General features: G+C 35.7%; 2 protein-coding genes across 3 annotated transcripts; both read left to right on the forward strand.

The window, feature by feature from the left end:
* Positions 1–413: 413 nt before the first annotated feature.
* LOC128199192 (UDP-glycosyltransferase UGT5-like) lies at positions 414–6,157 on the forward strand. Its single transcript, XM_052887598.1, has 4 exons — positions 414–1,706; positions 3,654–3,876; positions 4,802–5,021; positions 5,777–6,157. The coding sequence occupies exons 1-4, from the start codon at positions 867–869 to the stop codon at positions 6,063–6,065; spliced, it is 1,572 nt and encodes a 523-aa protein (XP_052743558.1). The 5' UTR covers positions 414–866; the 3' UTR covers positions 6,066–6,157.
* Positions 6,158–7,427: 1,270 nt separating this feature from the next.
* Positions 7,428–11,731, forward strand: LOC112045614 (UDP-glucuronosyltransferase 2B15). Of its 2 annotated transcripts, none has more exons than XM_052888287.1 (4): positions 7,428–8,297; positions 9,344–9,566; positions 10,220–10,439; positions 11,437–11,731. In XM_052888287.1, exons 1-4 carry the CDS (start codon positions 7,455–7,457, stop codon positions 11,723–11,725), a joined length of 1,575 nt encoding a protein of 524 aa, XP_052744247.1. In that variant the 5' UTR covers positions 7,428–7,454; the 3' UTR covers positions 11,726–11,731. The 2 variants fall into 2 exon arrangements, with proteins under 2 accessions (XP_052744247.1, XP_052744252.1); XM_052888292.1 differs by having other exon boundaries at positions 7,430–7,799.
* The last annotated feature ends 8,750 nt before the right edge of the window (positions 11,732–20,481 follow it).

Here is a 20,481-nt window from a genome sequence, read left to right on the forward strand (position 1 = left end):
TCAGTAGTTTAGGCGCTACGATGAAACATATACGCATACATCGACTACCAAAATCATTACCCTTCTACTACTACTACTTTTGGCTTTGCCGTAATCAAAAATCTTCTTAAAACCTAGGTCCAAATCTATTTAAATGCTCGTTTGGTAAGTTTGCTAAAACCCTTTTAAATAATGCCTATTTCGTACAATTCATTTAAGCCGTTCAAAAGCTACCAGATAGAATTACATACTTACATACAAATACGCCTACACTTCTAGAGTAAGACCGTAAAATCAGGATAGCCTTCTAGGGCCTCAAAACGTCGAAATTCAAAAATAACTTATAACTATAATTTTTGTTTAAAAACGCATGATTTTAAGTTTTTTTTTTTCAAGACAATAATCACCAACGTCCAATTACTCTAATTCGCGTAAATTGTAGTGTTTTTAATAAATATCTACTGAGTATCTGCGAGTTGTAAAATATATTTTTAGTGGTAAAATTATTTTGTGCGATATTCTAAACTCTAGACGCATGCAACATCTAAACAATATTGAATATCTTTTAAAGCAATAGAGCAATATTTATGTTGTTTTTTAAAGTAATCTGTATAATGTTATTTATTTAAAACTAGCACTGAGCACACGGTTACGTATAGGTAAATAAAAATGCACCTAATTCTCAACCTTATAATGTAAACTATTTATAGACATTTTATCATATGAATATCATGCATAGACTGACAAATACTACAGACATATAAATTAGCATCTTCTGATGAAGATTGAGTCATAAAGCGACTGCTTAAATTTTAACATTGAATTCTGATATCACTACAGTGCTTATATAAGGGGAAACTTAGCCTTTACAACTTTAGTACGCAACAATGTCTACTGGACTTAAAATCTCAGTGGTTTATTTTATAACCTTTAATTTATATTTGACAAGTGGTGCAAGAATCTTAGGAGTGTTCCCAACCCCTTCTATTAGTCATCAAGTTGTATTTCGACCTTTAGTGCAAGAACTTGTGAAGCGAGGGCATGAGGTGACAGTTATCACGACGGATCCTGCATTCAAACCAGGGCAGGCACCGACCAACTTAACCGAGATAGATGTCCATGACCTATCTTACAAAATATGGACCAATGCTTTGCAGGAAAAGAAGACAGGAAACGAAGATGATGATTTATATTCTCAAATCCAACTAATTTTGATATCAGTGTCCAAAGTATTTGAAGCTCAAATAGCTACTGATGAAGTTCAAAAAATAATTACAAAGAAAAAGGGACAGTTTGATTTATTAATTTTAGAAGCATTCGTTAAACCTACTTTAGCTTTTACTCATATTTTCAATATTCCAACTATTCAGATCAGCTCATTCGGTGGATTGCAATACAATTTCGAAGTAATTGGAGCTCCAATACACCCGTTACTATATCCAACAGTTTTGAGCCAAAGAGTATATAATTTATCTAGCTTTGAAAAATTACAACAGCTGTATAAACTGCATAAAATTAATAGGTTTTTCGATTTAGCAGAGCAAGACGATGATAAGCTTGTGAAAAAAATATTTGGACCAGATATTCCATCCTTACGAAACTTAGCTGATAATGTTCATATGTTGTTTCTCAATAATCATCCAATCTGGTCGGATAACCAACCAGTTCCACCGAGTGTTGTATACATTGGAGGAATTCATAATAATCAACAGAAAAAGCTACCAAAGGTAAGTTTAAAATTTAATAAAAAGCATCGCGGTGGGCTTAAAGTTCTATATATATATCTCCTCTTCTATAAGCCTGCAGTGAACCATTCATATAGATGCATTACGAACCTGGACTGACGAAGGAATTTTCTATTTTGTACGATTTGTACGAATAGTGCATACCCTAGTTAAAATCCTTGTGCACGCCACTGGTAAAAGGTATAAAGTTTATAACCTTGTTTAACAAACAAAATACTTACAATTATCATCCTTCGGTCGTACCGTAATATTTATACTTTTCTTGCATTGTTATTTCTATCACAAACACAAACTGAATTCTATACGTTCATATAGTTGTTACAACGATATTTTGTACAAGAGAATAGGGCACTAGCACATCAAAACTGAGGCGAGCAAGTGTGCCAATTGTCACAATGTCGAATTGTGTGTTCAGGAAGTGTAAAAACCAAGAGTAGCTAAATTCAGATCACTTTTTGCGGTGATTATCTAGGCACGTAACACGTAAAATATCTTTGAATTGTCATCTAAGATCGGACGGGTGATTAGCGTTAGTGTTTAGCGTTTTTTGTTTTGTGGGGGTGATCGCTAGTTATTACCTAAGATTAAAAAATGACCTCGTCGCACCAATGAATTGATAACACTTTGATCTCAAATATTATACATTATAATGAATACTGCACTGATATCATTTTATTAGACTTTACAAGGTTAAAAAATAACAGAAAAAGGTAAATAAAGCAAGCGCTTGCATAGTCAGACAAACTTTATGAGATGAATATCTTGACAATCCATGGATTCACCGTGCGTATGCCGGGTCCATCGCGTGGTAGAGAAAAAAACTCCGAGCAAAGTCTAAGACTTGTGAGCTGGATGTTGGGTTAAGGAATTCCTTGACGATCGATCAACACTCCCCTTCTCCGCTCGTGTTGTTCTCTCTGCATAGCCAAATTTGGTAAGATCCTATTAGAGCAGCTTTGGATACCCGTTCTAATATAGAACTTGCTGCAGTACTAGAGAGCCCAAGGTCTTTAAGCAATTTATAGAAAGATTTTGGTGGTAATTCTCTCTCACTCATAATATTTATGCTCTTTTATACTGTGGTTCTTCGGAATGTTAATCTTCCACGGCACAGTAAGCTCAACAAGTACTATACGCTTAGTTTGTTTAAAAAAAGGAAAATGTCTGGTCTAGATCTTAAAATAGCGACATCCTCTGAGATTTTATAATGTTTTTAATACGTATCTATTAGCAAAGTTCAATCAGGAGCAGAATCTAGGATTAAATAGGGTTTACTAGAGATATTCGATTTTGAGCCTGCATTGACGAAGTTAATGAGTAAAAATATAAAGGCTTTGTGTTAACGTAATTTTGTTTTTATATTCTCTGTAGAATATCGTGAGGAATCATGTTTCCATTCACCACCTCTTAGCTTTGTGGCAACGTCGTTATAGATCCTTCATATATCGTCGTTATAAAATTTTCTTCTTTTTAATTCTTTTCAAGTTACCACAGTCTCGTATTTAGGGTTAGGTATAGATGTAACGGTTAACATACACTGAAATAAGATATGAGGAAACCTGCATACCTGAAAATTTTCTCAATGCTCTTCGTATGTGAAGTATGCCAATCGGCATTGGGCCAGCGTGGCAACTATTAGCCTCACCCTTCTCATCCTCAGAGGATTCTCGTGCTCAACATAGAAATTCTTAAGTGCAGGTAAACAAATCATTATAAATTTACACTGAATAATGTAGGTTTCCTCTCGTGTCTCATGTTCCGTTTGAGACGAGATAGTTAGTTCATAAAACTGAAAAAGGAATGGCCCCGGAATGTTTGCGAACATACGCTAAGTCGAAGGCAAAGGTCATATTCACGCGGCGCTTGCTATGTTAATTATGAAGTAAATCATTAATGATATTCTATATTATAATATGGTATTTTTTGCAGGACTTGAACGATTTATTAGATAAATCAAAACATGGTGTAATTTACTTCAGCCTTGGGACGAACGTGAGACCGTCAGTTATGCCACCAAAAAAAGTTCAAATGATGATTAAAGTTTTTTCGGAACTTCCATATGATGTAATATGGAAGTGGGATTTGGATTCTATGTCTGGAAAGTCAGATAACATCAATTTATACAAGTGGCTACCGCAATCAGACCTTCTACGTGAGTCCTTTCTCTTTACACTCTTTGTTACCTTAAAAGCTTTTATTAAATTGGCATGTTAGTATGTTCGTGTAAGTCGAATCTTGAAAGCTAAACTTATACCACTTGCTGGCGTTCTATTGATCAATCAACTAAACCTGCGTATAATCAGCGACAATTTATACTAATATTATATAGCTGAAGAGTTTCTTTGCTTGAACGCATTAATCTCAGGAACTACTGAAAAGCTTTTTTAGTTTTAGACAGCCCATTTATCGAGGTAAGGTTATGGGCTATATATTATTCCCGTATTAACGGGAACCATGCGGGCGAAACCGCGAAACGTCAGCTAGTGTTGTAATAAGGTATTTACTCAATAGTCTGGTGGACCTGATGATTAAATCGGAAGACAAACACATCCAATTTGAGCTTATTCATTTTATATTAGCAAACATCCTGATGCTATGTTATTTCTAGGGTTCTAAAATAGAGGCAGAATGTGGTCATATGTAAGTTTTGAACAAAGCAAGGTGACCCGGACACTGACCCATCGTGTTTGGAATGATTAAATTAATTCTATTCTAGTGCCTAACGATTTTATTTGTCATATTGAAAAGAATGGATTCTTGGATTCATCCAATCCGGGATCCGGGATCAATCCAATCTAATCAATCTAGTTCGGGGCATGCACCTTCAACTTTGCAGTTGTGTGCATTTTAAGAAATTAAATATCACGTGTCTCCACGTGAAACCTGCATACCAGAGAATTTTCTTAATTCTCTGCGTGTGTGGAGTCTATCAATCCGCATTGGGCCAGCGTGGTGCACTATTGGCCTAACGCCTGTAATTCTGAGAGGAGACTCGAGCTCTGCGGTGAGTCGAATATGGGTTGATAATGATGATAATGATGACAGTCTGTTACAACAAATATTTTTTATATTAACAGGGCATCCAAAAATTAAACTGTTCATCACACAAGGAGGACTTCAATCAACAGATGAAGCTATAGATGCTGGAGTACCTCTTGTTGGTATACCACTGTTTGCAGACCAATGGTTCAATACAGAAAAATATCCGTATCATAAAATTGGAGTTAAACTTGATTTGCCTTCTCTAACAGAAGAAATATTTAGAGACGCTATTGTAACAGTCATTTCGGATAAAAGGTATTGTTAATATTGGATTGCCGTAATATTTACTAGTGCCTACAAAATACTCGAGTTATTTGACATCATGAGTATGCCCAAACTCATAAATATTGATGATAATTTTAATGTTTTTCGAGGAAATGCTATAAATGGAACCGAATGATGTAAATTTCGAGTATTTTCCTGTTTTCCTTCCGTTGGTATGGCTTTGTGATGATCATGAGGAGTTTTTTTCTTGGTTGAAAACAATGAAAACATTGACTTTTGATTCACTCTATAAGTTCTTAGTAACAGCTCGGAATTGGAATTGAAGGGCCCCTAGAACCCTAGATGATTAATGAAATTGTGCAAAAATGCGAATATAAGTGGTTTTCGCGATAAAAGTATACTGTGAGCTTCTTCAGTAGTTGCGGCATGATAAGCGGTCGACAAAAAAACGAAAAAACAGATAAAAATTAATAAAGTTACATTTATTATTAAGCTTTATCTATATAAGAGTATATAGTACTAGTACTGAATATATGTATTGATATATATCTAGTACCCTCAAATAAATAATTCTAAATATTTGTTTTGTAAAGAATTGATGCTGATAAAGATAAATTTATGTTATTTAAGCGTGCCGCAGGGAGCTGCTGGTTATATAGGTGGCTCAGAACCATTGTTTTTGTTATATGATGGCCTGTATCTTGTAGTAGACTTCCATCGGCAGATGATGACAGCAGCATTTTGGTGTAAAAATATTTATATTTTTGATTGTAATTTTTTTACAGCTATCGAGAGAATATAATAAGAATGCGAAACATAGTTAGAGATGAACCACAGACACCATTAGAACGTGCGGTTTGGTGGACAGAGTATGTTCTACGGCACGGTGGTGCTAAACATTTGAGAGCAGCCGGTGCCAATATATCATGGACACAGTACTTAGAGATCCAGTTAATAGTTATAGTGTTACCAGTATTGTTATTTGTGATATTATTATTTTTATGGGTATTAAAGTTTTTAAAATATTTCGTCAGAGAAATAATTGGTTCTAGCATTAAAATAAAAACAAATTGAAATGTATATTGTTCATCAGTTTTTTTATTTTAAAAAATCTTTGATGATAAAGATTTACTTCATTTTTGTATAGAATATACGAATTCTTTGTATGGGAGAATTTTTTTTTAGTAAGCCTTTCAAATGACTCTCCCAGATCAGAGGAACTTAGTATGATGGCGGAAAGCCACTGAAAAATCTTGCTATACTTGTGGTGAGGCAATAGGAACAGCAAGGCACTTGTTGGTTGTATGCAAGGTGCTGCAAGATAGGGGTCTTTACTCACGTCATCATGATAGAGTACTACGATATCGATACGATATCTTTAATCAAGTCGTCATGATAGATACGTGAAGCTTTAAGCCTTTTAGTAGCTAGAGCTCTAAAAGGATTGACTACAAATAAAAGACAAATAAACTTCGTCAATGCAGGTTCAATAACAAAATCTTCTAGTAAGCCTTACTCAATCCTAGGTTCTAATTGGACTTTATTAATGGATACGTATGAGAAACATTATAAAATCCCAGCGGATGTCGCTATTTCGAGATCTAGACCAGACATATTCCTTTTGTCCAAACAAACTAAGCGAATAGTACTTGTAGAGCTTACTGTGCCGTGGGAGACTAACATTTCGAAGGACCACAATAATAATAATAAATATTATGATAATAATAATAATAAAAAATGGCTATGTAGTTAATCTGTACGCCGTAGAAGTAGGTGCGTGATGATTAATAGCAAAATCTCTTTATAACTTGCTTAAAAACTTTGGCCTCTCTAGAAGTGCAGCTAGTTCTATATAAGAACGAGTATGAAAAGCTGCTCTAATAGGATCTTACCAAATTTGGCTAGGCAGGGAGAACAACACGAGCAGAGAACGAGGAGTGTTGATCGATTGTCAAGGAATTCCTTAACCCTACGTCTTGTAGTCACAAGTTCAGAACTATGGTCGGAGTTTTTCTCTCTACCACGTGATGGACCCGGCACTCGCACGAAGAAGCCATAGAATGCTAAGATATTCGTCTCTTTAATTTTTTCTCTCTTTAAGAACCATTCTAGTAATTTAAGAAGTATTCTAAGAAAGTAATTAGCAAAATAGTTCTCGAGATTTGCGCTTAGGAAGATTCAAGATTCTCTTTATTAATACAAACACATTAGTGTACGTTTTCAAACATGAGCCTCACCCTCGCTATTTCTATTGATTAAGCATCAACTTAATGTTTTCCATGTTATGTGGCCATACATCATGCATGGATTGAATTGGCATACAACCCGTATAATAAATTAGCATCTTTTTATGCACATTGAGTCATAATGCGACTGCCTAAATTTTAACAATGAAGTCCTAAATCACTGTATGCAGTGCTTATATAAATAAAAACTTAGCCTTTAAAGATTTAGTTTGCAACAATGTCTACAAGACTTAAAATCTCCACAGTGGTTTGTTTTATTAGCTTTAATTTATATTTGACAAGTGGTGCAAGAATCTTAGGAGTGTTCCCAACCCCTTCGATTAGTCATCAAGTTGTATTTCGTCCTTTAGTGCAAGAACTTGTGAAGCGAGGGCATGAAGTGACAGTAATAACCACAGATCCTGCATTCAAACCAGGGCAGGCACCGACCAACTTAACCGAGATAGATGTCCATGATCTTTCTTACAAAATATGGATTAATGCTTTGGAGGAAATGAAGACAGGAATCGAAGATGATGATGTATATTCTCAAATCCAAGTCGTAATAATATCAATGTCCAAGGTATTTGAAGCTCAAATAGCTACTGATGAAGTTCAAAAAATAATTACAAAGAAAAAGGGACAGTTTGATTTATTACTTTTAGAAGCTTTTATAAAACCTACCTTAGCTTTTACTCATGTTTTCAATGTTCCAACTATTCAGATCAGTTCATTCGGTGGATTGCAATATAATTTCGAAGTAGTTGGAGCCCCATTACACCCTTTACTATATCCAACGATTGTGAGCCAAAGAATATATAATTTATCTAGCTTTGAAAAACTACAACAGCTGTATAAACTGTTGAAAATTAATAGGTTTTACGATTTAGCAGAGCAAGACGATGATAAGCTTTTAAAAAAAATATTTGGACCAGATATTCCATCCTTACGAGACTTAACTCATAATGTTCATATGTTGTTTCTCAATTTTCATCCAATGTGGTCGAATAACCAACCAGTTCCACCGAGTGTAGTGTGTATTAGGGGGATACATAATGATCAACAAAAAGAGTTACCAAAGGTAAGTTATTTACTCAGAATGAGCTGTTTACCTTTTATCTGTAAATTATGCTACCAATATAATTATTGACGCGAAAGTAATATGGCTCTTTGTAACTCTTTAACGCCGCAACTACTTAACTGCATTCCAAATTTTACTGAAATTTGGAATGGAAATAGATTTTACTCTGGATTAACACATAGGCTACTTTGTATTCCGTTAAAATCCACGGTTCCCGAGGGATTTGTGAAAAAATAAATTCGCTGGCGTCCGCTAGTGTTAAATAAAATAAAAATAAAAATAAAAAATAAAAAAAAATAAAAAAGCCTTTTATTTCTTGCATAAATTTACAGAGTTATGTTAGAAGAATAACATAACTCTGTAAATTTATGCACCAAATTAACTTAGAAAAGTTAATTTGGTTAGTAAAACTTAAATATATATTAGTACATTAGTAGTGCTTTTATTTTACGCAAGAACCCCAGAATGGGTGAAGGCCTCCTCCAAAGATGTCCAATTGTCTCTTTCCTGTGCTATTTGGTACCAATATGGGCCAGCTGCTTTTTTAATTTCATCTTCCACCTCGCCAATGGTCTTCCTCCACCTCTTTTGCCATGTATGCCTCTCCACAAAGTGACTTTATAAGTCCATCTTTGATCCTTCAGCCTAGCTACGTGCCCTGCCTATTTTCATTTTAGTTTTAGTGCGTAGCTCAAGGTGTCGGTTCGTAATGGACCTTAATTTTGTATGTCTTATTTTATCCAATCTTTTTATTTTTAGCATGCTACGTTTAAAGCCAATACTGGCAGGAGGTTAGAATTCAAAATTTTGGTTTTAACGGGTATCGCCATGTTACTTTTAAAAATCTCTTTGAGACTCCAGTATTTATTTCATGTCTGCTGTACTCTCCTTTCTATTTCTTTGTCATTATTCTTCTTATCAAAACTAATAGCTTTACCCAGATAGATTTAATTTTCTGTGTATTCCAGAAGTTTTCCGTTTACGCTATTGGTGTTTCACAGCTATTCGTCATTGCCGCTAGTATTATAATATGGTATTATTTGCAGGACTTGAACGATTTATTAAACAAATCAAAACATGGTGTTATTTACTTTAGCTTTGGAACGAACGTAAGACCGTCGATTATGCCACAAAAAAAAGTTCAAATGATGATCAAGGTTTTTTCGGAGCTTCCATATGATGTAATATGGAAGTGGGATTTGGATTCTATGCCTGGAAAGTCAGATAACATCAAATTGTACAAGTGGCTACCGCAATCAGACCTTCTACGTGAGTCCCCTTCTCTTAAGACTCTTTTTTTTAAGGCTTTTATTAAATTTCCATGTTAGTATGTTTGTGTACATCGAATCTTGGAAACTAAAATTATGAATCTCGAAAAGATTCTTTTTGAAATTTCATAGCATAACTTTAAGAATTCTTTTCTCTCAGTGTTTCATATTATTATGGTCTATGTTAAAAGAAACTTCACGATAATTTTCATCATGTCTAGTTTCTTTTTGTTATTTATTTTAATTAGATTTTAGTGCTTGACGCTTTGTTCGTCATAGTTTTTATGTATAAAAATATTGAACGGAAGCAGACATTGCTTTGCATCCGCTCATAAAAATATTAATTTTTACATTTACTAATTAATCTAATTTGGCATTACCAACAAATAAGATGAACTTACGTGACAACGCCACCCAGATTTGACAAAAAACCATATACGCCCATTATCCGAAACTGGAGCGTCCTCAGAAAATTTTGATTCTTCGATGTTCAAATGCAAAGTCGGCGATTTCGCGTGGGTTTTTCGCTTACTCTCAAATATTATGTAAGAATGATAACTCTCATAAAGAAAGAATCTATCGCTCGTGAAGAAAAATATTTAGTTATTTAAGTATTTTAAAGTCTGATGGAAAAAAAATATTTTAAATTTACAGGACATCCAAAAATTAAATTGTTTATCACACAAGGAGGACTACAATCTACAGATGAAGCTATAGATGCTGGAGTACCTCTTATTGGTATACCATTGTTAGGTGATCAATGGTACAATACAGAAAAATATCAGTATCATAAAATTGGAGTTAAACTTGATATGCCTTCTTTAACAGAAGAAATATTTAAAAACGCTATTGTTACCGTCATTTCTGATAGAAGGTATTTTTAATATTGAATTACAATTGTACTTACTATATTGTCTAAAATTATTCGTATTAATTGGCTTTACACTTTATTTACACAAAATAAAATTGGTTGCCTGTAAAGTCGGTATACGGGCGAAAGTTTTACGTGACAACGACTTTGAGTGGTAAAATAATTTTAATGTGAATATTCATAATTTGAACCGGTGTGTATGCCTATCTCTCTCACTCTCTCTCTCTCGCTCTGTCTCTCTCGCTCTTAGGCGGGCTAACTGTGCTCGAGTGGAAGGGACGCGTGCCTTTCACTTTTTATGTCTGTCTCTCTCGCTCTTAGGCGGGCTAACCATGCCCGAGTGGAAGGGACGCGTGCCTCTCACTCGCTCTCATTGTGAGCGCATAACGTGAGCGGAGCGTAACGCAGTTTCTTGAAGTGTCACCCGGCAAACCAATTTATAAGACGTTGTCACGTCAATAAATAGAAAAAAAACATAAAACAAGACATAAAAAGTAAAGTATAGAAGTAGGGTAGAAAAGGCAGACGTATCGCTAACGTAGCAATTTCTTTCAGACCACGTGACCACGAAGCCACGCTAGCTAGGAAAGTTGGATTCTTAGTTTGTGCTATGCAAACATTGGCTATTCTTTCATCTGAGAATTTTTTAGCAACAGAAATCATATTGCGCAATATTGCAAATTATGACTGATTTTTGGGATAAAAGTATATTATAAGCTTCTTCAGTAGTTTGGTATCGATATATACCTACCTAGTACCCACAGTTTTATTACAGTTTTATTATAAGTATACTCGTAGAAGTGTAGAAAAATATTTTACAGCGTTATTCAAGTGTGCCGCAGGGAGACACAAGATACAGGCAGCTCTGGGCCTTTGTTTTTATCTCTACAAAAGGCCTATGTCTAGGTGTCCATCAGCTGATGATGGATAAAATAAAAAGAACAGAAAGGTGTATTTAAAGTTTTACGTTTAATAATTAATTTAATTTGTTTGTTTACAGCTATCGAGAGAATATAATAAGACTGCGAAACATCTTTAGAGATGAACCACAGACACCATTAGAACGTGCGGTTTGGTGGACAGAGTATGTTCTACGGCACGGTGGTGCTAAACATTTGAGAGCAGCCGGTGCCAATATATCATGGACACAGTACTTAGAGATCCAGTTAATAGTTATAGTGTTACCAGTATTGTTATTCGTGATATTATTATTTGTATGGGTTTTAAAGTTTCTAAAACATTTTGTCAGAGAAATAATTGGCTCTATGATTAAAATAAAAACAAATTAAAAGTTATTTTGTTATTTTTTTTTTAATTTAATCAAATCCGTTGGTTCGTATGATTAAGAATAATGATAAAGCTTGACGTTATTGTAATGAAGTAATTGCTAACTCAAATAATAACTTAGTATTTCGGCAAATCACGAAATATTAGAGTAAACTTTACAATTTTCTTTATATCCATGTTTGCTCATTTTTTTGCGGGCTGGGGGATGTTTTTATCTTTACAAAAGTATGAACACTTAAGAATATCTTATTTAATAGATACCTAAATAAAATTTCCGTCTAAATGTTTAAGGGTAGTTGGCATATTCCTCTGAAACGCCGTGACAGGTTTTGATACAGTTTTATGTATGTACTATGTTATATATTCGGTAGGTCTAAGGATAGGTTCATAACCGCTTCTAATTTTTTATACCCCGAGGTGATATTTGAAATGAAATTGTGCATGCAATTTCCGCAGGAACCATGTATTTTTCGGGATAAAAAGTAGAATATATGTCGCTCCATAACCTCATTTATCTTCCAATGAAAGTTCTAATTAAATCGGTTCAGCCGTTCTAAAGATTAGTGCAGATAACAGAAAGACAGACAGACAGGCAACATTTTTATACAAACTTGATTATGTCTTAGTATCGTGTAATATATATTATAGCTTTAGGGTTTTGACGGCCTCCGAGGCGCAGTGGTATGCGCGGTGGATTTACAAAACGGAGGTCCTGGGTTCGATCCCCAGCTGGGCAGATTGAGATTTTCTTAATTTGTCCAGGTCTGGCTGGTGGCTAGTTACCACCCTACCGACAAAGACGTACCGCCAAGCGATTTAGCGTTCCGGTACGATGCCGTGTAGAAACCGAAAGGTGTGTGGATGTTCATCCTCCTCCTAACAAGTTGGCCCGCTACCATCTTAGACTGCATCATCACTTACCATCAGGTGAGATTGTAGTCAAGGGCTAACTTGTAAAGAATAAAAATATAATTTTATTTTACTTACAACTCATGTACCTACCTAATGATAATATATAGTTATTTTCGTTGAATTAATCGTTGAATTAATTCGTTGAATGGTAATTCCATCACTTGAATTTTTTGCTTGAATGTTTTGTATTCAAACAGGATTGTCAGACAATTACGATGCATTAATATAATTTAAACACAAGCGGACGCCCGCGACTTCGTCTGCGTAAAATTTAGATTTACAATTACCGCGAGAACCTTGAATAATCCGAACTAAAAAGTAGGCTTTCTATCGTTGTTCAAAAACCTCCTGTATCTTAAGTGAAAGTCCAATTGAAATCGGTTCAACCTTTCCACTTATTAGCCCAAACAAACAGATGGATAGATAAATAAAAGTTTGTTTATATTATAATAACTTGTAAATAAATATAAAAAGCATTGGCAAAACAGTTTTACTCCTACCATACTACTATTGATGACCGGTTATTTTTTCGTTGAATATTACAACATAATTCTCAATTATACAGAAACAAGTATTTATTATATAATCAGGCATTGAAATCTATTTTAGTAAGATACATCATTAAATTTAAGTAATTTATAAGTCAAACACTAATAAACCTTTTTTATTGAGAAAGAATACAATGGGTACTTACGCTAACACATGCACTATACAAATCATGCTCCAGTATAAATAAACTATGCATCGGGAATTTTAACTTATTATCATAATTATTATGCTCTATGACTACATAGAGCCTCAATAGGTATCTGAGTTATGTGGCCAGACTCATCTCCGAGGGGTGGTGGTTCGATCTCCGTCCCGATGGTCTATTGTCGTACCCACTCCTAATACAGTCTTTCCCGACCAGTTGGAGAGGAATAGGAATATTGGTCACATTTAAAACATTTGGCAAATATTCTTTTTAAAAAATATATGGTTTAAGAGTCTGTGCTGGCTGGAGTAGGGGTAGGGTAGGGGTAGGATAGGGGTACAGTAGGGGTAGGGTAGGGTAGGGGTAGGGTTCACGCGGATGAAGTCGCGGTCGTCCGCTAGTAATATGATAAATCAAAGAGTTGGTGACTGGAGACATGATTTCTCATGATATCATGTAGAAGTTATAAAAAGATTGCGTTTTAAACTTGGAAATTCCAGTTCTTGACCTTTGAAACCTGCTTGCTTTTGTAAAGCCACTGTGTTCCACATCCATTCCATCAATATACTTTTATACAGTACCTATGTGGTCTGGTTATTTATTTCATTTCATTTTGCGGTATTTCAACATCCATTAGTCCACTATGAAGATGAAAATTCTTCATCATCATTATCATTAGCAGCCGATGGACATCCACTGCTGGACATAAGCCTCTTGCATGGACTTCCAAACACAATGATTTTTGAACCGCCAGCATCCAGCGGCTCCCTGCAACCTGCTTGATGTCCTCGGTCCACCTAGTGGGGGGTTGACCAACACTGCTCTTTCCGGTGCGGGGTGCGGCCCGCATGATATTATATAAATAACGGAACCCTATACTATTATACTCGGAAGATTTCTATGTTTTTTTTCTATCTGTTTGTATAAGAAAAACTCCACATCGTTTTTCTAATTCGATGACAGAGGTTTTCCAAAAAATCCCTACCCGTACTACCCTATCCTACCTACCTAGCCTAGCTTACCCTTGGAAAGAAAATCGTAACAAGTTGCAGCGAAAACCTCAAATTCAGCTACCTGTGATACGTAATAAACGCCCACATACAAATCTGCGTGGATGTATCAAAAACCTGATCACGTAATACAAGCACGTAGCACTGAACAAAATAGGTTAACAATTTATAAGATGGCATTGAGTGTAAGTCATTTTGTACCTCAGCACTTTTGTCACACGCGGGTTGAATTGCTTTACCTTCAAAAATTTTACAAATCTACACTAATATTATAATTTTTTTTTTTGTAGCGTTAAACTAAACGGATTTTAATTTTCCATGACAGCTACATTATCAGCAAATAACATAGGTTATATTCAATCGTGTATATATAATCCTGTCGTGCTGACGGCGTTCTACTGTTCAAGAGGACTAAGTATTAGGAAGTAAATAAAATAATCTATATCCTGCAGTGGGCATCCATCGACTTTAATGTTTCCCATAGGAATGGGATCTACTTACCTACTACGGGTACGAGCCCAAGTAAAATCATGTGAGTCCGCTGGTACGTCGATAAAAATACTGGACTTTTAGCAAATCTCTTGCTTTGTTGGTTATTCATGTCTTTCAAGTGTCAGTCCACCTGGTGGGGAGTCGACCAACACTGCGCTTTCTAGTGCGAAGTCGCCATTCCAGCAACGGATCGGCTCTTCGATCTACTTATGTGTCCCGCCCATTGCCACTTCAGCTTCGCGACACGTTGAGATATGTCGGTGACTTTAGTTCTTCTGCGAATCTCCTCATTTAAAAAAGCCGCTATTGAATTCAGAACCTCCTTCTTTCTTAGAAGTCGGTTAATTTACAAAACCTGTTCATTGGTATTCTTAACAAAATGAAACTCTTATAGGTGTTCTAAACTTTCTACAATTGTATATAGAACTTTAAACTAGTAGAGATACAATTTAAGTATTCGTATAAATAACCCAAGCACGTATCTAAGAACAAAATAGGTTAATGTTTTGTAAGGTGCTAAGTATTGCCTACTTTCCTCATTCAGCCAATACATGGTAGAAAGTTATCTATACTAATATTATAAAGAGGAAAACTTTGTTTGTATGTTTGTTTGTTTGTAATGAATAGGCTCAAAAACTACTGGACCGATTTTAAAAATTCTTTTACCATTCGAAAGCTACATTATCCACAAGTAACATAGGCAAAATTTTATATAGGAAAAAAATTAGGGGTAGGGTAGGGGTAGGGGTAGGGTAGGTAGGGAAAGGGTAGGGTAGAAGTAGCGGTAGGGGTAGGATAGGGGTAGTTGAAAGTTTACATTATTCTTAGTTTACAAGCACTTTAGAAACTACAAGTTATGTTATGATAGTCGAAAATTTAAAGTCACGAGGGTTGAAAAGCGCCTTGCTCCAAGAAAAGGCCACAACAAACATTGCCAAGTATATTTTTTTTTGTTTACCAACATTTTACAAACTTATCTAGAACTACGGGTAAGTACACAATCGTGCAGTGCAGTTTTTCATTATCAACACCAACACCAAGCTTTTTCATTATTTATATAATCATTAGGTTAATGTTTGTAAGGTAATGATAAATATAATGTTTCATTGTTACGTAGTACTTATCTAGAATTGCTATTCTATAAGTTTTGCTTGCTTCTTGCATCCTTGCTTGGTTCCGCTGAATTTAGAATACTTTATCTAAATGTTTGAAGAAGTTTTATAGAAGAAAATGCTCTTTGAACCAAAGTTTTCGCTTTAGCAGTAGTTTATTTACGTCTTTGTTATCTTGGTGTGGCGAATGGAATATTTGATTTCCATTTTGTAATCTAACATATTTGCTGCTCTAAATGTGATTTTTTAATTTTTATTATTAATTTACTGTCTTTCTTAATAAGTCAATAGTTAAATCCTTGGTATAGTAAATAATCATTTTTAATTAATTGAAATTTTGTTTTATTAGTAGGTACTTATAGAGAAGAGAGTAATAAACGAGGAACAAACATACTTACACACACACACACACAAGCTTTCGCATTGTTAATATTAGTGTGATTGTGATGAATGATGATCATATTAGAAAAAACAAATCTCTACAATCGTCAAACACAAACATTAAGCATTAAATAAATTTAGATTAAGTTTTAATATTTAGAATTACCGCAGTTTTGTGTAACGTTTCTTTTTTCAAAACCAACGTGTGCTATAACATTATCAACCCATATTTGGCTCACTGGTGAGCTCGAGTCTCCTCTCAGAACGAGACACGTAATATTCAATTTCTTAAAATGCACACAACTGAAAAGTTGGAGGTGCATGTCCCGACCTGATTCGCACCCACACCCTCCGGATTCGGAGGCAGAGGACATATCCACTGGGCTATCACGGTTTTTCAACGCGTGTGCTTACTATCGAGTAACTCTTCAAGGTCACACATCAACGAACTCGCGTGGCGTCCTCGTGGCTTGAACGTGGGTAAGGCAACGTGATAATTTGTCTATCGATAAGATGTCTGGGAAGTAATTTGACTCATACATGACTGACTATAAAACGTGGGCGAGGCGTGAAGGCAGGTTCGTACATCGTGAAAATTTCATAGAAAGAGTTACGTATTCAGGATACGATTCAGGATGCGTCGTGGTCGTATTTAAACAATATAATAGCGGACGCCTGCGACTTCGTCCGCGTGGAATTTAGTTTTTGACGAATCTCGCGGTAACCATGGATTTTTCCGGGATGAAAAGTATGTGTTAATACACAGGGAAATCTATTTCCTTTCCAAGTTTCAGCCAAATCACTTCAGTAGCCGCAGGGAGGAACAAACATACTTACACACAAACTTTTGCCTTTATTATATAAGTGTGATCAGTGTGATTATTATATATATTAGTGTGATAGGCTAATTGACACTTTTTTTAAAGGGTCATAAATTGTTCATTTGCGTTTTACTAAATTGAAAAAAATATTATATTTTTTGAAATATGAAAACACAAAAATTTTAATTATTAAGTTTTCATAGCGTTATGTAACACTAAATGTAAAAAGTTCAGTTTTTCACTAAACCTTAACCAAACGGAGTGCTTGACAAAAGCATTAGTTAATAAGTAGTTTAAAATAAACAAGTTTTTGCGAGACTAAAAGTCATAGTGATAGTAATTTAGTATTTCCAATGTTCGTTAACATCTAAGTAGTCAATGAACGTTTTCTGGCGTTTACAATACGTAGGTACTTACATAATAATTAAGGTGTGAAGGTCGTAAATGCTATTTTTATAAAAGTTAAATGCTGGCACAAGGTGCATAAAACTGGTTTAAAAGTAAATATATGTTTTGGAATTTGTCACTGTCTGCTGAATGAGAAAAAACTATGTGTGTCATGGGTAAAATTAACGCGATTATTATATATTTTTTGCTTATAGGTATATCAACAAGCTTTATAAACTTTGCTTTGTTAATCAGTGGCACTGACATAGGACCACGTGAAGAGAAATAGAGAAAATATCATCCAATGGCGACAGAGTTATCCCAGTCCATCCCTTTCATCTCAATGCAATGCACGATAGCGGTTTCCAATATACGCCAAATACCAGCTTGCTGTTTTGGATTCAGTGAATAAACGTGCAAGAAGGCTCATAGTCAATAAGGCAAGGCATCACCGACAGGTTGCCTGTCTATCGGTGTTCTACAAAATATATTTCGGATAGTGCACTCAGAAACTGATTCTGATGATGATGATTTGATCTTATACCATCTTCACCGGTCTACCACGGGACTGATAGGCATCGCAGAGATCTGCTGCGCTACGTCGTCGATATTCCTACTGAGCGATTTAAGCTATAAGCTATAAGCTTAGCGGAATTAAAAATTAAATTCGCACTGCAAAGATGTGGTATGCTGTTCCAACTTCCGTTTTCCCCACCACCTACAATATGTATCTTCAAATCAAGATTAAATAGGCATCTTCTAGGCAAGCGTTTTCCACCATAGGCTGCATAGTCGCTTACCATAAGGCGTGATTGCAGCTAAGCGCTTGCATATACATAATTAAAAAAAAAACTTCTGGTTGTGCAGCTATTGGTTAAAGTTTGGCTATTTCTCTTCACGAGAATATCGCGTTGGTGGCATGTTATCGTCACAGGATACAGTGCTGCTATAATGCAATCTTGCCTGTTAATAGCTCATACCGAAATACAGCGAAAGGACCACAGAACGAACAGGTATAGAACTCAAGCCAAGTGCTTGGAAATACATTTACCTATTTATTAAACAAAATAATTTTCATCATTATCAACCCATATTCGGCTCACTACTGAGCATGAGTCTCCTCTCAGAAAAGAAGGGTTAGGCCCATACTCCACCAGGCTAGCCCAATGCGGATTGGCTGACTTCACACACGTAGACAATCAATTAAGAAAATTTTTAGCTATGCAAATTTCCTCACGATGTCTTTCCTTTCACCTTTTGAGATTTAATTTCTTAAAATGCACAAAACTGAAAAGTTGGAGGTATATGCCCCGGACAGGATTCGAACCTACGCCCTCCGAAATCGGAGGCAGAGGTCATTTCCAATGGGCTATCACGACTCTCATTATACCTAATAAACTCTCAATTTCTCAATTCCATTCTCAAATAGCCTAAAAGAAAATAAATTAAAGAAGAAAAGAAAATGAAGAAAGAGCTAAATAAATAATTAATCAAAAATAAATAATAATTAAAGATATTAAATAGCTAAAACTTCCGGTATTGTATACGGGGATCAGGTAGAATAACTTCAATCTTCTCCAAAGAAGTTTACACACTGACCTAAAACAATTGTCCAGAGAGAGAAATAAATATGTTATTGTATAGTATTTTAGTACTTTTCCTTAATACACATGTCTACCTTGTTTTTTGACCCTAGCACGTTGGCTGATGTCCAAGTTCTTACCACAAGGTCACCCTTACAGTAAACTCGTTTAGCTACTAAGTGTCCATTATCTACAGGCTTCAGCGATATTAAGATATTTTGTATAAGATATTATCCGATATTATGAGAATAAGCAGGAATACCTATAATTGGACAATTCTATATCAACAGGGCGTACCATACCGTAATTTTTTGCCGAGCCTTCTCGTTTATCGTGATTTTGATAAGAGTTCTGTCATTTTCATTTGAGGTACGGAACATTGGAAAGACATAAAAATGTATTTTTTTTCGATACAATACAATACGCCTGGTCAAAAGCAATGGTAAGATAGAAATGCCAAATGATCTGGGGTGCAATTCCGCTATTTTACACTCGTTGACGAACTATTCGCCTATAACCTGACGTACCTATAACACCTCTTATTCGATTTCAAAATGTCAGGATTCTATAATTAAAATCCCACTAGTATAGAATGATGTAGTCAATTTACAGAATCCAGGGGCTGAGACATATTATAAGTTATAGGTGTTGCTAGTTGGGCTTTTTACGATAACTGTTCTGATCAAATGTTGATGCCAAACGTAACTTTCATCATCACCAGTCGATGGACGTCCACTGCAGGACATAGGCCTTTTGTAGGGACTTCCAAACATCACGTTACTGAGCCACCTGCTAATCATTACTAAGTATACCTAAGTATAAATAATATCATCATCATCATCATCATATCAGCCGATGGACGTCCACTGCAGGACATAGGCCTTTTGTAGGGACTTCCAAACATCACGATACTGAGCCATCTGCATCCAGCGAATCCCTGCGACTCGCTTGATGTCGTCAGTCCACCTGGTGGGGGGTCGGCCAACACTGCGCTTACTAGTGCGGGGTCGCCATTCCAGCACTTTGGGACCCCAACGTCCATCGGCTCTTCGAACTATGTGCCCCGCCCATTGCCACTTCAGCTTCGCAACTCGTTGAGACTCGACTCGTCTGTGACTTTGGTTCTTCTGCGGATCTCATTTCTGATTCGATCACGCAGAGATACTCCTAACATAGCTCGTCCCATCGCCCGCTGTGTGACTCTGAGCCTTCTTATCAGGCCCATAGTTAGCGACCAAGTCTCGGAACCATAGGTCATCACTGGCAACACGCACTGTTCGAAGACTTTTGTCTTCAGGCACTGAGGAATTTTGGACGAAAAGATGTCGCGAAGTTTCCCGAATGCAGCCCAGCCGAGTTGGATTCG

The sequence above is a fragment of the Bicyclus anynana genome, chromosome 2 (assembly GCF_947172395.1).
Source record: "Bicyclus anynana chromosome 2, ilBicAnyn1.1, whole genome shotgun sequence".
Classification (NCBI taxonomy): domain Eukaryota; kingdom Metazoa; phylum Arthropoda; class Insecta; order Lepidoptera; family Nymphalidae; genus Bicyclus; species Bicyclus anynana.

Bases quoted from the DNA above. Each gene is read 5' to 3' on its own strand.
- LOC128199192 (XM_052887598.1), top strand. From the start codon at position 867: ATGTCTACTGGACTTAAAATCTCAGTGGTTTATTTTATAACCTTTAAT. The intron at 1,707-3,653 runs GTAAGTTTAAAA...TATTTTTTGCAG, and splicing joins AACAGAAAAAGCTACCAAAG to GACTTGAACGATTTATTAGA. The intron at 3,877-4,801 runs GTGAGTCCTTTC...TTATATTAACAG, and splicing joins ACCGCAATCAGACCTTCTAC to GGCATCCAAAAATTAAACTG.
- LOC112045614 (XM_052888287.1), top strand. From the start codon at position 7,455: ATGTCTACAAGACTTAAAATCTCCACAGTGGTTTGTTTTATTAGCTTT. The intron at 8,298-9,343 runs GTAAGTTATTTA...TATTATTTGCAG, and splicing joins AACAAAAAGAGTTACCAAAG to GACTTGAACGATTTATTAAA. The intron at 9,567-10,219 runs GTGAGTCCCCTT...TTAAATTTACAG, and splicing joins ACCGCAATCAGACCTTCTAC to GACATCCAAAAATTAAATTG.